The sequence below is a fragment of the Sitophilus oryzae genome, unplaced genomic scaffold, assembly GCF_002938485.1.
Source record: "Sitophilus oryzae breed Bouriz unplaced genomic scaffold, Soryzae_2.0 scaffold_771_pilon_pilon, whole genome shotgun sequence".
Lineage (NCBI taxonomy): Eukaryota > Metazoa > Arthropoda > Insecta > Coleoptera > Curculionidae > Sitophilus > Sitophilus oryzae.
In genome coordinates this window covers 802,965-817,142 of record NW_022147386.1, presented here as the reverse complement: position 1 = coordinate 817,142, position 14,178 = coordinate 802,965, and the positions used below count along the sequence as shown (strand labels likewise).

The following is a 14,178-nucleotide window of genomic DNA, read 5'->3' as shown; positions in this document are numbered from 1 at the left end:
TGATGAAACAGTTTCTGTTGAACCTTTGGCACAAAAACATTTCCAAATGTATTATTTTAGTCAAATAACTATCTAGGCTAACATGTTCAATTTTTGTTAATGTTGACATGTATTGATTATTTCGATTCAAAATATTTGTAGAACTTTGGCAGTCAGCAGTAATTTTTACCAAGATTTTTTTCGTAAAAAACGACGAAACTGTATTTGTTCACTCAGTAGTTATGGTACGGACGAAAAGTTATTACTCTTTAAAACAGTTAAAAATATGTAGGTGGCGTCCCCTAGAAGTATGAGTCATATTATATATACACAGTAGGACTCATCGAAATCAACTTTCTCATGTCAAGAAACTCCCAGGCACCAATTTTAATCCAAATATCGGCCTTAATTCAGAAATTATCTGGGAAAAATCGAAATAACAATGAAACTTCTACAATCTGTATATCTTCGGAATAAAGCATTTTAAGACATAAATTTATAAGAACTTTTTACTCATTTTTATCTTGCATTCTTATTAAAGGTATTGTATTATCTCTAAATCTTAATTATAAATCGAGTCATAAATTAATTGTTTTCCTAAAACGAGTATTTGGCGCGTCGCTCTTGACAAACTCGAGATTAATTTTCGTATTTATCGTCTAGGAAAGAGAGAGGTACTCGGAAGAGAGCATATAATTAAATTAAAAACATCGAAAAGTTTCTTATAAAATTAAAAATCCTTCAACAACTTTATGAGGGAAAGAAAGCCCTCGGGAACTCTAATTAAATTAGCCCCTTTCGCATAGACGCGAATGAAACGTTTGGAATCCTTTCCGAGCGCGCCAATTTTAGATGGATTTCTACTTGCTTGAAAGCGGTGTCCCTCGGTGAAGGTTTTTTAACAATTCTATTGCTCTTTTTCCCGTAAAAAGTTTCTGAATTTTTTATTTTATGGATTAATGCAGAAATATGTTTATTAAAAGATTTTCTGGTGTAGTTGCCGTGGACCAGTGGAAAGAGTTTGAACCCTAGCCGGTACAGTCGTTTTATTTAAATAAAAATATTTATTTTTCTAAATAGAGTAACCAGTAAACCATCAACTAAAAAAGGCAATGATTGAACAGCTAGCATACAGGGTGTTACAAAAAACATGTACCATCTCTCGTGGGGAGATTCCTCACGCAAAGATAATATTTATTTTTCATATCAACATAGATCGGATTCTACTTTGTTTCGTAGCTACAGGGTGTTAAAGTCTTAATATTTTTTCGATTTATTATAATTTTCTTCCAAGTACTTTTAGCGTTTCGAATGAAATTTTGAGGGAAAAAGTTACTATAAATGCGACATATTTTAAAGCTAAAACATGTCAACATCTCGGAATATTTTTCTAAAAACGGGAATATTTTTCTAAAAAAAGCATGTACGCCACTGACTTTTTTTTTCTTGTTAGTGAAATAGTGTAAGCAGTTTAATGCCGATTAAAAGTTGTCTCTTGATATTTTGTCGATATCGGCCTCCTTGACGAAATAAACGCTTTTATAGCTTATATCGCCGAAAAGCTTAAAAAATTACGGCTTTTTTGAAGTCATGGCCATCTATGGTTTCCATTAAGAAAAACACATGTTAGTGTCATAATGTCAAAAATGACAGGCTTTAGAAAAAAAGAAGAACACTGTCTTATTAAGGATTTGATTATCTACAACTTTTATCTGAAAACTTTTTGTCTAAACTAGATTATATAGAACTAGAGAGCATTTTAAAAATAGCCGAAATTTGTTTTTTTTAAATATCTAGCAAGACATAAACTTTTTAAAAAATCTGAAAGACGTATATGTTTGTCTTCACAAAACTGCAGTTCTTTCCAAATTTGACTAACTCTCTAGCACCTCTAGTTTCCGAGATACCCATAGAGAATATCGTAGAAAACTCACCCTGTACAGGTTGAGATTTCTACGATGTAGAAGGAAACCCAGAAAATATCCAGTTGTTCTCAAAATTTAAGAAAAAGTATTTTTTTTTGTTTATCGGAAAAACGGTAAAGAAAAAATATGTTTTTTTTTATCGAGATCTCTACCAGCCCTGAAAATACTTGCAGTTATTTAAGACTCACCCTGTATATAATATTGTAAAATGCCCTAAAATATTTTTGTTCCCCTAAAACGAACAAAAATAAACGGACAAAGTCGAGAATTTATACTTGCAAAGAAGATGAGTTTTTCTTATTATTTTCGAAAAAAATTAGAATTTTGAAAACAATTACACCAAAAAAAAAAGATAAATGAAAACAAATAGGTATTCAAAACACGTTGTCCTTCTATCTGGTTATGTGTAGGCATGATCGGGACAAAGGTACTACTCAGTACTCAGTCTCAATACTTGGTTTTAATTATACAATACTAATAATTATACTACATATTGCAATTTGCAAATTAATACGTCAAATCACTAGGTAAATCTATAAATTGAGTTCTAATAGTATACTGGTGAATCCCTGAACTAATAATTTTGGCGATAAAGAACAGGTCGTAATTTCCACACGTAGTCTGCTGTCAAATTTCTATATAATTTGCTGCATTACAAATGTAATACACTCTGTAGTATTAATAATACCTCTACAGCATCGTTCTCCAACTGATGATATTCCTGAACCTTTTGATCGATAAAGCATCCAGGTTAGAGAAATAATCAATAATCACACAACTGATAACTACAGGAAATTAGTGATTGATTGTTATTTAACTATCTGTTATTTTATAACAATTATTTAGAAATAACATAACGCAACCGTTACTACTTCTAAAAAATAACAGATATAAAATAACGACACCTAGAGATCGACCGCTCTTGAAACGAAGTCGGCGCTCTGCACCGCCACGAAATTCTATGCGGCTCGAAGCAATTCCAAAAAACAACTAGTATGGATGGAAAACATGTTATTTCGACAACCATCAACACAGGCGGCGAGATACAACGGACAACGGAGTGGGGAATGCGCTACGGCAAACGTAGCTGCATCGGTCGATGGTCGTGTTGGGCTTACAACAGCTTAAAAATAATAGGATATAAAAGAAGCAACTTTTTTTAAACAGTTGCGGGCATAACGCCTGGCGGTCGAGATAACAGGAGTGGGAAAATAACGCTGCTGCATCGGTCGATTGTCAATAGAGGTTCGCAACAGGTTGGAGAATAACGCATCAGTTGTTTTAGATACATTGTTTTTCAACCTGTTACAAGCATAACGGGCGGAGGTCGAGATATTATGGCGCTGTATGTTTCAGTACTTAGTTATTAAGTTTCAGTTAGTTAGTTATTTTTATTAATATCTTTAAATACATATATACTTTCATTGTTTTTGCTATATTTTAACACTCTTCAAAGACAATTTTACTAAGATTTACTTTAAGAAATTGTGAATGGTGCTTAGAAATTTAGTGATTAATTTATTTATTATAATAATGAGAAGTACCTAAAAAAATATGAGGATCCTCAGAAATATGAGGATTTTTCTGCTAATTTTTTTTTGAAAAAAAATCTGGAAATTTTCTTAGTTTTTAGTTAAAGATCATAATTTCTTGATAATATGGTAACTAATGAATCTGGTTAATTAATGAATGAATAAATATAATAATGAATTAATTCTCGGTTCTTTCGGTACCTTCGGGACTCGGTAACAATAACTAAAAAGATATTTTTTTATTTCGTGAGAAAGTAGTGACGCTATTTCTCATTGTTCGTGCTTCTTTTCTCTTTTGAAATTTCTGTAATGTTTATTAGCAATTATTATTGAAGTTTATGTATTAGTATTAGTTATCCAATGAAAATCATTGAGGCAATATATTGCTACTGAAACAAACACATTAATGTTAAAACTAAACTTGTTTTAAATTAAAAAAAATTGTAGAAAATCTTTGAAATAGATAATAATATAAAAATATATCATTATACAGGGTGATCCGAATTGTATTCCGGAAACTTCGGCAGCATATTCGGCAGATAAAAATAAGTAAAAAAGTTCGTATAAATGTAGGTCCTAAAATGCTTAGTTTCAGAGATACAAGGTGTAGAAGTTTCATTTTTATTTCGATTTTTTCCAAATAATTTCTGATGTAACGTCAATTTTTGGAGAAAAATTGGTGTCTGGGAGTTTTTTGACATGAGAAATTTGATTTTGATGTCAATATGACTCCTACTAGTAGAGGGCGCCACCTACATGTGTTTTAACTGTTTTAAAGCGTAATAACTTTTTGTCCGTACCACTATAAAACTACCGAGCGAAATAATATATATCTACGAGCAACCATTCTTAAGATATTTAGAATGGAAATAGTAAATACATGTCATTATTGACGAAAAATAAACACCTTGAGTAGATAATTATTTCACGGAAATAATAAATTTGGGAAATTTTTATTTTTTTTAAATTAATCATAAATTTTTCTGCAAAAAATGATGAGAAAACAGTTTCTGTTGAACTTTTGACACAAAAACATTTCAAATTTATGATTTCAATCTAATAACTATTTAGCCAACATGTTTAATTAATGTGAATGATGACATGTATTGATAATTTTGATTCCAAATATCTCGAAAACCATTACTCGTAGCGATTTTTACCAAGAGACCTTTTTTACGTAAAAAACGTCGTAAATGTATATTTTTACTCAGTAGTTTTATATAGGTACGGACGAAAAATTATTACTTTTCAAACCGGTTAAAAAATACGTAGGTGGCGCCCTCTACTAGTAGGAGCCATATTGACATCAAAATCAAGTTTCGCATCTCAAAAAACTCCCAGACATCAATTTTCATTCAAATATTGACTTTACTTCAGAAATTATTTGGAAAAAATCGAATTAAAAATGGAACTTCTACACCCTGTATCTCCGAAACTAAGCATTTTAAGACATACGTTTATACGAACTTTTTTACTTATTTTTATCTGCAGAATATGCTGCCGAAGTTTCCGGAATACAGTTCGTACCACCCTGTATATTTTTTCTGCATTTCTTCCCATCAGAAGATTTTCAGATACAGAAGAATTGTTACTTACACAAAATGTGAAAATATTCTGTTTTCAAGCAAATTTTTACTCGATGATATTTTTTTTTATTTTATTTTATTATGAACTCATTTTCTTACATACATCTCTGTGAAACTATGGCGAGTGTCACGACTATACTTTGTCTAGTTATAGACCACGACATCAGTGGTCACGGGACGCGAGAACAAGGTCATATAAAGTGGCAAAAAAAAGAAAGGATTTGACAAGGACTAAAGCTACTAGTTTCCTTATACTATGTTAACACTACAAACACCGTGAGTTTATTTGACTAATACTCAACCTGTCAAATAGGCACTATTTACGGATTAATCGATAAAATGTAGTGTCCATTGAGTGTAGGAGATGAATTCTAAATATTTTTTTTTTAAACATGTCATATTACAAACACTTACACTGTCATTTATTTTCTTTCAGCAACAACAGTGCACCACCATTCCCATCAAGACCATCTCCACTGGAGCACCGAGCCCGCAGAGCAAGGTGACCACCACCACACCCTCCGCCCCTTCGCCTACCACGCCAGATAAGCCCATCCTCAAGCCCGTGGAGTGCAACCTGTGCAAAAGGCGATTCAAGAACATTCCTGCCTTGAACGGGCACATGCGCCTGCACGGGGGCTACTTTAAAAAGGTACGTAGTAAGGTATGTAACTTTCTTCTTATATTTGTTGTGTTGTATCGGTGTTGTTATTAGATAGGAATTTCTTTAGATTAAATATCAGGTTTGTTCCAACATAGTAATTTGTACCGTTCTAGAACGGTAACTGGGATCGCCGACATCGGATGTGTACGTTTTTGCTTTATTTTAAAACACCTTTGCTTTAGCTAACAAAAGTTTCAAATCATCTTCAGTGGTATCAACATACTCAGCATCACTGTCCTCTTCGTCAGTCATCATATTTAGTACAAAAATATAAAAATATTTATTTAAAATATGTATAAAAACGATAAATGCCAAATAAACTTGACGAATCAGCAAATAAAAACCAGAAACTAGTCAAAGAAATAAAATAAAAACAATAGTCAGCTGACGCACAGTCTTAATACACAGGTCAAGGTACCCATTCTTGACCACTCGCATTGACAAATATCACTTGCATATCCAAAAAATCTATATAACAATACACTTGATACATATACGCAAAGTTGCGAACGATGTTAAAAATAGATACTCAGAACTTCTGGTTCTCGCTTGTAGGCTGGTATTGGAATCATCGTCCCAAATTCTTTAAACGATTCTCATATTGATGGAACGCATTTTCTCTATTGCGCATAAGCGTAACCGTACCAAGAACGGCTCTCTGCTATGTTGGAACAAACCTATAGAAAAGATACAGTATACCTCGATTAAATCTACCGCAACATATACATAAGTAACACACTACCCTATTGCCAATAGAGCTTGCATAAATCTAACATCTTCTGGAACAGCTCTAACAGCTCTCTGTAGAATAACCGTTTTTTGTCGACCATTGCTCTGTTTTTTATAGGCGGACGCAAGATTATTAAAAGATAAGGTTGTCTCGTAACTCGGTCCGCCATTATCGGAAACGTCATCTACTACATCACAGGGATGCTATTGCTCATAGATAAAGGTATAAAACTGCCGACAGTCCAACAGTGCTTTTCCGAATCGATATTCATTGTGTACTTTATTGTTCATAGTGTATGGCGTCCATAGTTTTCAGTCGTTTGATGTGTGTTTTCTTTATTTTATTGCCCATTTATCTCTCTTTGTCGGTTGCATTTTATTTTTTATTCCTTTATCTATGATTTTATACGTTCTGTAGCATCCCTGTGACGTAGTTGCAGCTTCGCTCCTATTGGTCCGAAAGTTACGAGGCAACCTGTTTAATATAGTAACCTTAAAGCGGACTAGCAATTCTACTGAGATAGTGTGCTGTATCTTTTAGAATATTTATTATAATATCTGATGTTTAAACCTAAAATAAAGGATTTTCCAATAGAGATGGATTGATGTTAGATTAGAAGTCTACTAAACCTGTTATTTATTATTCATTGCCAGATGCCAAATCCTAATGGCAAGTTACACGATTGAGGAAGATGTCGAAAAGAGAAAATTGTAATGTTACGAAAAGAAAATCTGTTATCGGTGGTATTGGAAAATATTTTTACTAAAATTTACATAAGGGTGGGGGTAGTTTTCACCCTTCCCGTCCTTTTTCTTGATATTGATAAAGCACTTACCAAAATATAGACACCCAAAATCTCATTCAAATCGAAATAACAGTTTTAAAGGTTGATGTGAAAGAGGAAACGGACAAACGAAGCACTTTTGTATAGAGGTAAATTGTGTCCAATAAACTCATTTTGATTCCAAAAATACGTAGTAGTTGTATGTTCACGGAATATTGGGACACCCTGTATAATTCAAAATAAAACACTAACACCCTGTATAATGGTATACAGGGTGGTCCGAACTGTATTCCGGAAACTTCGGGAGCATATTCTGCAGAAAAAATAAGTAAAAAAGTTCCCATAAATGTATGTCCTAAAATGCTTACTTTTGGAGATACAGGGTGTAGAAGTTTAATTTTTATTTCGATTTTTTTTAAATCGTATGCGCTAATTACAATGTTTTCAAAATGCATTTGTGAACCTAACCTAACCAAACCAAACCAAACTATCTACTCAACATGTTTATTTTTTGTCAATAATGGCATGTATTGATTATTTCTATTCTAAATATCTGGAAAACTAACTCGTACGGTAAACGGTAACTCGTAGCGATTTTTACCAAGAGACATTTTTTACGTAAAAAACCAAAAGAAATGTATATTTTTTCACCGAGTAGTTAGGTGCGTACCGTATACAGGTACGGAGTAAATACACCCGTACAAACAGGAGTCGCCCCATACAAACAGGAGTCATATTGACATGTGACATATGTGACAAAAATCTCCAAACACCAATTTTCATCCAAATATTGACGTTATTTCAGAAATTATTTGGAAAAAATGGAAATAAAAATGAAACTTCTACACCCTGTATCTCCGAAACTAAACATTTTAGAACAAACATTTATACGAACTTTTTTACTTTATTTCATTTGCAGAATATGCTGCCGAAGTGTCCGGAATACAGTTCGGACCACCCTGTATATAGGTCTTTCAAATTAATTAAAGAATTTCATTAATATCGCACACACACCTTATTTTATTTCCTTTTAAAATCGATCCACTCATATTGGAAAACCCTTTATATTATTTATACTAAAGGAATTTCAGACTTCCATAATACAGACCTGAATGATAGAGTAATTATATTAATATAGGTCTGGCAACATTGTTCCTCATATTCGTAATGTTTTCATCGCAAATGCACGAGACCGTACATATAAAATAACGTGCTGCATTTTATTTTAGTAGAATTCACGTCGCATACAAAATACAGCAAATTACAATTTTAAAATCGTTACAATATTTCCCTCGCGTGTAAGTACGCGTGGTATATAACATTTCTATTTAGCACAATTCTGGTAGAAAAATAATGTTACATTAAAAATAATAGCAGGCGTAGAGACTAAAAGAAAAACGTAGAAAATGTAAAAAAATAACAATGATGATAATGGCAAACGGATTTTTCGAAAGTCAAATTCCAACGAGACGAAACTACCCCTCAAATATTACCTATAAGTTATATAATAATATCGCCATATTGTTTTTTTCTCATGCTGACATAAATGTGAGAAAATTTTATCCAGTTTGTATGTTAATGGAAATTCTCGCTTTGCTTTATCATCACCATTACAAATGATTAATTCGATGCTAACGAAGTCGCTGGTACACGCTAGTTTTATATAAAATAATTAGGATTTTCACACTTTCGAAAAAGTTAAGATGATAGTAATATCCACATCCCTCAAGTAGCAATAGGATACTACAATAAGTAGGACACCTGGCACGAAAGACAGACAACAGGTAGACCACAAAAATTACAGCATGGTACCCACGACCCAAGTAGCATTTGGACGTTATCTAACGTCGGGTATACGTCGCGCTCAATAAATCCGACGTCGGGTACCAACGTCGGTTCGACCGCCTGACGACCCTTATTTGCACCTAAATGGGGAATACAGATTCGGGTCGCCTCGACGTCGGTATCTGACCTACTAGGGAATGTAATCCTACCAATTACCAACGTCATATTGCGTTGGATTTTAGTCACTTAAAATTCGTCGCTAAGCACTTACGTTAGGTTTGGTTTCATATTCGCTACCAAGAATACATAAAAACCTAACCAAACTATCTAATTACAAATGGATTCATAATCACTCCTCGAATATAACTATAAGTGCCTATCTAATTTCATATTATAATAATTCTCAATCATTAATCCAGACATCAGTTTTGTCAACGGAAGTCACTTTTTTTATATATCTGATTAAAATACTCCGGAAAACAACGAGCGCCTTCAAAATTAGGTAGATTTATGAAATAAAAATATCTATAAAAAAGTAACTCGCAAAGTATTTTTTTTAATTTTCTAGCTGGTTTAATCATAAAACTGTACTGTGGTTCCCCCCAAACTCAACCTTATCAATATTATTCTACTAGAAATCGAAATGTGAATATATGAGGAATGATAACAAATTTTTAAAAACGAGCTTTTTAGTTGTGAACAATAATAATAATAATAAATATAAAAATCTAAGGGTGCGGACACAAAGGAAACAGGTTGCCTGCTTGCTTATAACGCCAATAATTAAATACGCTTTTAAACACATCCGCACAGATACAAAATTGGTCGATGCTTGTTGCAAACGCGGATAGGTACCGACTATTTACCGAAATAATGAATTTCTAATTTTTGGTCGCTTGTTGTCAGTGCCGAATGTACATTCCTTCGCATCGATAATGGTTATCTTATTATTAATCTCAGTGATTTTCGAAAGGAGCGCAGTTTTTGCTAATCACATTTTAATTTTTCCCAAGGTATAGTTGAATATCTGAAAGGTCATTCTCATATACTAAAAAAAAACGTTCGTGTAGTTGCGATTGAAATAAATCGTGATATTCACCATAAACTTTTCGTCCTCAATTCAATGGATGCCTTCCCTCATGCGTTGTATTACCAAATCTATTTTCCATTAATAAAAATTCTCCATCTTAAGATGCATCAAATATTTTTGTAGTGTAGAAGTTGCTTTTAAACTGGCCGAAAACAGGCGCCCATTGTGTCCTATTGAGATGACTTGTAGGAGCTGATTTTCGGCGCCGGAAATAGGCTCTGATTAAACCGAGGGGTGTCTCACTTGGGTAAAAAATGTACATATACTGCCAAAATATCATTTTAGTGGCAAGCTACTGCCAATGACTGCGAAGAAGACTGCCTATGACTGCTATGTAATTATTACAGGCGACTGTCGTAAGACTGCCAGCGACTGCCAAGAAAATGTACATGTAATTACACTGATGAGACACCCCTCGGATTAATCTCCTTTCTTTTTGTGAGTGTAGTCTAAGGGTACGGACACAAAGAAAGCTGGTTATAAGCACTTATGACCAGCGCTGAAAACCAGCATCTATAAATCGTCTCAATAGTAGACAATGAACATAAAAGGCTTTGTAAAAAGTAAGCGCCAATAATTTAATGCGCTTTTAAACACACCCTTACAGAGAAAAATCTTGTTGGCGCTCGTTGCCAATGCCGACTTTTTACCAGAACGAATTTTTAATTCTTGGTCGCTTGTTGTCTGCGCCGGCTGTGCACATTGTGTTTCTCAGCGCTAGTTTTAAACTTTGGCTCTGGCGCTGCGCTGGTTTTCTATGGAAATAAGCGTTGATTATCCAGCTGTCTTTGTGTGCGTACCGTAAGATATTTTTGCCCAACATTGCTCTCTGATTCCAACCAGATACTCCGAAACCGATACCTTTAGCCGTTCCCCATGTTATTATATCTATTCTGTAAAAACGAAATTTATTCCTTAGGAGAAGTTGGGGAGATACGGAAGTTGAAATTATAAAATACTATTGTACTGCCGATGCCACGCCTTGTTAACGAAAAACCGCTTATCTGACGCATTGAAAATTTTAAGTTCTTGGTTAGGTTAGGTTAAAAAATAGGACACTTCTGTACAACATAGCCGTCGGATTTGCACTTGAGATGAAACTGTATTTTTATAATTCTGAAAATAAAGCAAGAGAAGGTCTTTTTGCTTTTCAGTTAGTTGGAAAATAAAATAATTGGAATCATTTTAATTATACACTTGAATCTTAATTGTAGTTAATGTGTTTTCATTATCGGCAGTGTAATACACAGATAAATCTAAGATTATTTATAACCATAAAATATATCTAAATTAGAATTTTAGGATAGAAAAAGTGTCAACATTAAAGCAACCGTGGCATAATACATACAATTCTTAAATAAGGAAACGCTCAAATAATACGTAATCATTGCCAACATTTAAAATAAACTTTATTTCATAATGTATTTCATATATTTTTTATCAAATAAGAATTAAATAACATGTTATAAAAATTATCTCTACAAAACAAGTCTCCCAAAAAAAACTCATCCTTCAACTTCACAAATGGCAAACATTATTACGAATTAATTGCCGTCATTAAAATTGTACCTAATCCGCAAAAACTTCCTTAATCATCCCCATAAATTATCTCCACCGTTTTACTACCCCGTAATCCCTATCTAGAACGTTCAATTTTTCCAACGTAAATAAAACAAGAAGAAAAACCGAAAATGGATGTCTATTTTAAGGCCGTGTTTTGCGTACACCCCTAAATGGTTATTAAAAGTTTAACACCCCGGGGTAACGTGTGGGATAATACAAACTACCTACGACGACACATGAGCAAAACCTTCATAACTCGTTAAAATTTTATGCGACAAAAAAGCTCTATTCTTTTGATGGCTAATAATTTGTGTTAAGTTCTACTAAAGTAGGCGCAAATGTGTCAAAGCCTCAAATTTGAATACATTATAGTTTAGTGTTTACTTCAAACAAATAGATGCTTTTTAAATGGGCACCTTTAAAATCCTTTTTTGCGGCACAGGTTAATGAATGATTTACATATGAAATATTACTAAAAGGCTTCAGAAGATTTTTTTTTCAGGATCCTGATAGTAAAAAGGTCGATAAAAAAGAACAAACTGGTCCACCTTTACAAACAGCCAGCAGTAGCGTCAGAGCCCTAATTGAGGAAAAAATAATCAGCAAAAGAAATTCCTCCCCCAGTACCACACACCATCATGAACCTGTTACTCATACCTCATCGGCAACTCAAGTAGATATGGACGCTAAAATATCTTCCTTTGTCGTACCGGCACCACCTCAACCAAACCAAGACAAAAACAGAAGACATTCCGATGCTGAAGCTTTCAAAAACTCCAAATCGTACCAAGAAGCTCAAGCTGTAGCAGATTTAATATTGAAAAGAGAGAAAATATCTGTTAAAAGAACCACTTCTGATCCCGGTCAATCTTCATCGCATTTGCTTCAATATAGAGCAGATTCGTTTTCGTTAGATAGCGTCGACATGTATCAAAACGAAGAACCTCATTTTGTCACTCCAAGCTTGGAAGATGAAGTATTTTCAAATAACAGCATGATGCTACAGGGTGTAGATCCAAATCAGCTATCTCAGATCCCCTTCCAGTCAGAATCATTAGATGATAACTTACTTCAAATTAAAGAAGATAATCTGCTACATATAAAAGATGAAAATTTACTGGATATGAAAAACGAAGGCGAGGAACAATTGCAAGAACTAAGTTTGGATGATATAGCCAGCTTGCATGAAGAACCAATGACTATAACTCAACATACAATCAATCCAGTTAATCAGGAGTTGCAAGCTGTACTGAATTCACCCCTACCGGAGAGCTTAGCAGAGTTTAGTACATACCATACATCAAAGAACCTAGAAATTCAATCACCGAGCTACCATACTCAGTCTCCAGTCAGTTATGCCAAATCTCCTCATACGTATACGGTGCAGTCTCCTTTGCAGAGTCCCATGGTAAGGCACGATTCTCCTGGGTTTGCTTATCCTACACCGCCAGCTAGTCACGAAGGACAAAGTCCTTGTTTTGGGCAAAATTTGAGTGTTCCACTGGTATCTCCCAGCGATGATTTTGGACAAGTGGTGGAAAGAGGTATATGAAGTTTTTAAATATTTGAACTTGATTTTTTTTAATTTATTTAATATGCAATTTCCTCTATACCGGGTGCATCTCAAAGTGGCTCACTCCTATATCTTTTTTATTTTTTTCAGATACAAAAACCAGATTTCGTATGTTAGTATGAAAACACATTTTGGTCACTTTGATGATTATGTATGTTTTGGTCACTTATGTGTAGTATGAAAACACATTTTGGTCACTTCCTGTTTCACCGGAAATGACTACAACTTGCTACAACTTTTGATTTTTAAATGGCACCCTCGGTATATTTTTACTTTATTCGATAGAAAATGTACGAAAGGGTAGAGCTGCCATCGCAACATTGAAAAATAATTTTAGCAAAATTTACACTTTTTCTGTAAATTGCATGCGAAATTTGCGGTATTTGCAGCAGGACGACGCATGACGTCTCGGCATTGACCTGTTCGTTACTCGGTAGTTACAAGTGAGCCTTGTTCTCTGCTGGTTAAGTTGCCATTGTGCCGAGACGAAGTACAGATATTTATCAGAGATTATGGACGAATACATTAAAAACTACTTTCAAATCGGATTAAGTCACAAAGAAATTTTGACATTAGAGGATGGTTATGTACTAAGTTTACGTCATTTGCGAAGGCATTTGGGACGAATTAATTTATTTCGAAGTTGATTTGGTTTGGTTTGGATTCTTTAAGTACTCTAAAATAATAGCTGTATAAGTATGCATAAAAATATTTTTATTTGACATTATAAATCTACATAAATGTTAGAATGTAATACAGATAACCAAATTGTAACTGTATAACAAAACAGAGTATTCTTAATATAATAACGTAAATAAAATCAATTATTATCCTAAGAATAAAATATGAATAAAAATAAACCTTGAAAAATGGGTAGCGCTTAAACATTAGGCGAATCCAAATGTTTTAGCATTACCTATAGCAAATTCCATATCTGTTTTAAAATATTCATAACTCTTGGCTGGCA

The 14,178-nt window shown here is 33.6% G+C and overlaps 1 protein-coding gene across 4 annotated transcripts in view; it reads left to right on the top strand.

Moving 5' to 3' along the window:
- LOC115888487 (flocculation protein FLO11) overlaps nucleotides 1-14,178 on the top strand; it is a 244,885-nt gene that overhangs the window by 214,303 nt on the left and 16,404 nt on the right. For 3 of the 4 annotated variants that reach the window (XM_030908235.1, XM_030908233.1, XM_030908236.1), the window contains exons 8-9: nucleotides 5,459-5,686; nucleotides 12,141-13,182. In XM_030908235.1, coding sequence (XP_030764095.1) covers nucleotides 5,459-5,686; nucleotides 12,141-13,182 — 1,270 coding nt within the window. The remainder of the gene's footprint in view (nucleotides 1-5,458; nucleotides 5,687-12,140; nucleotides 13,183-14,178) is intronic. The other variant, XM_030908234.1, reaches the window with a different exon arrangement.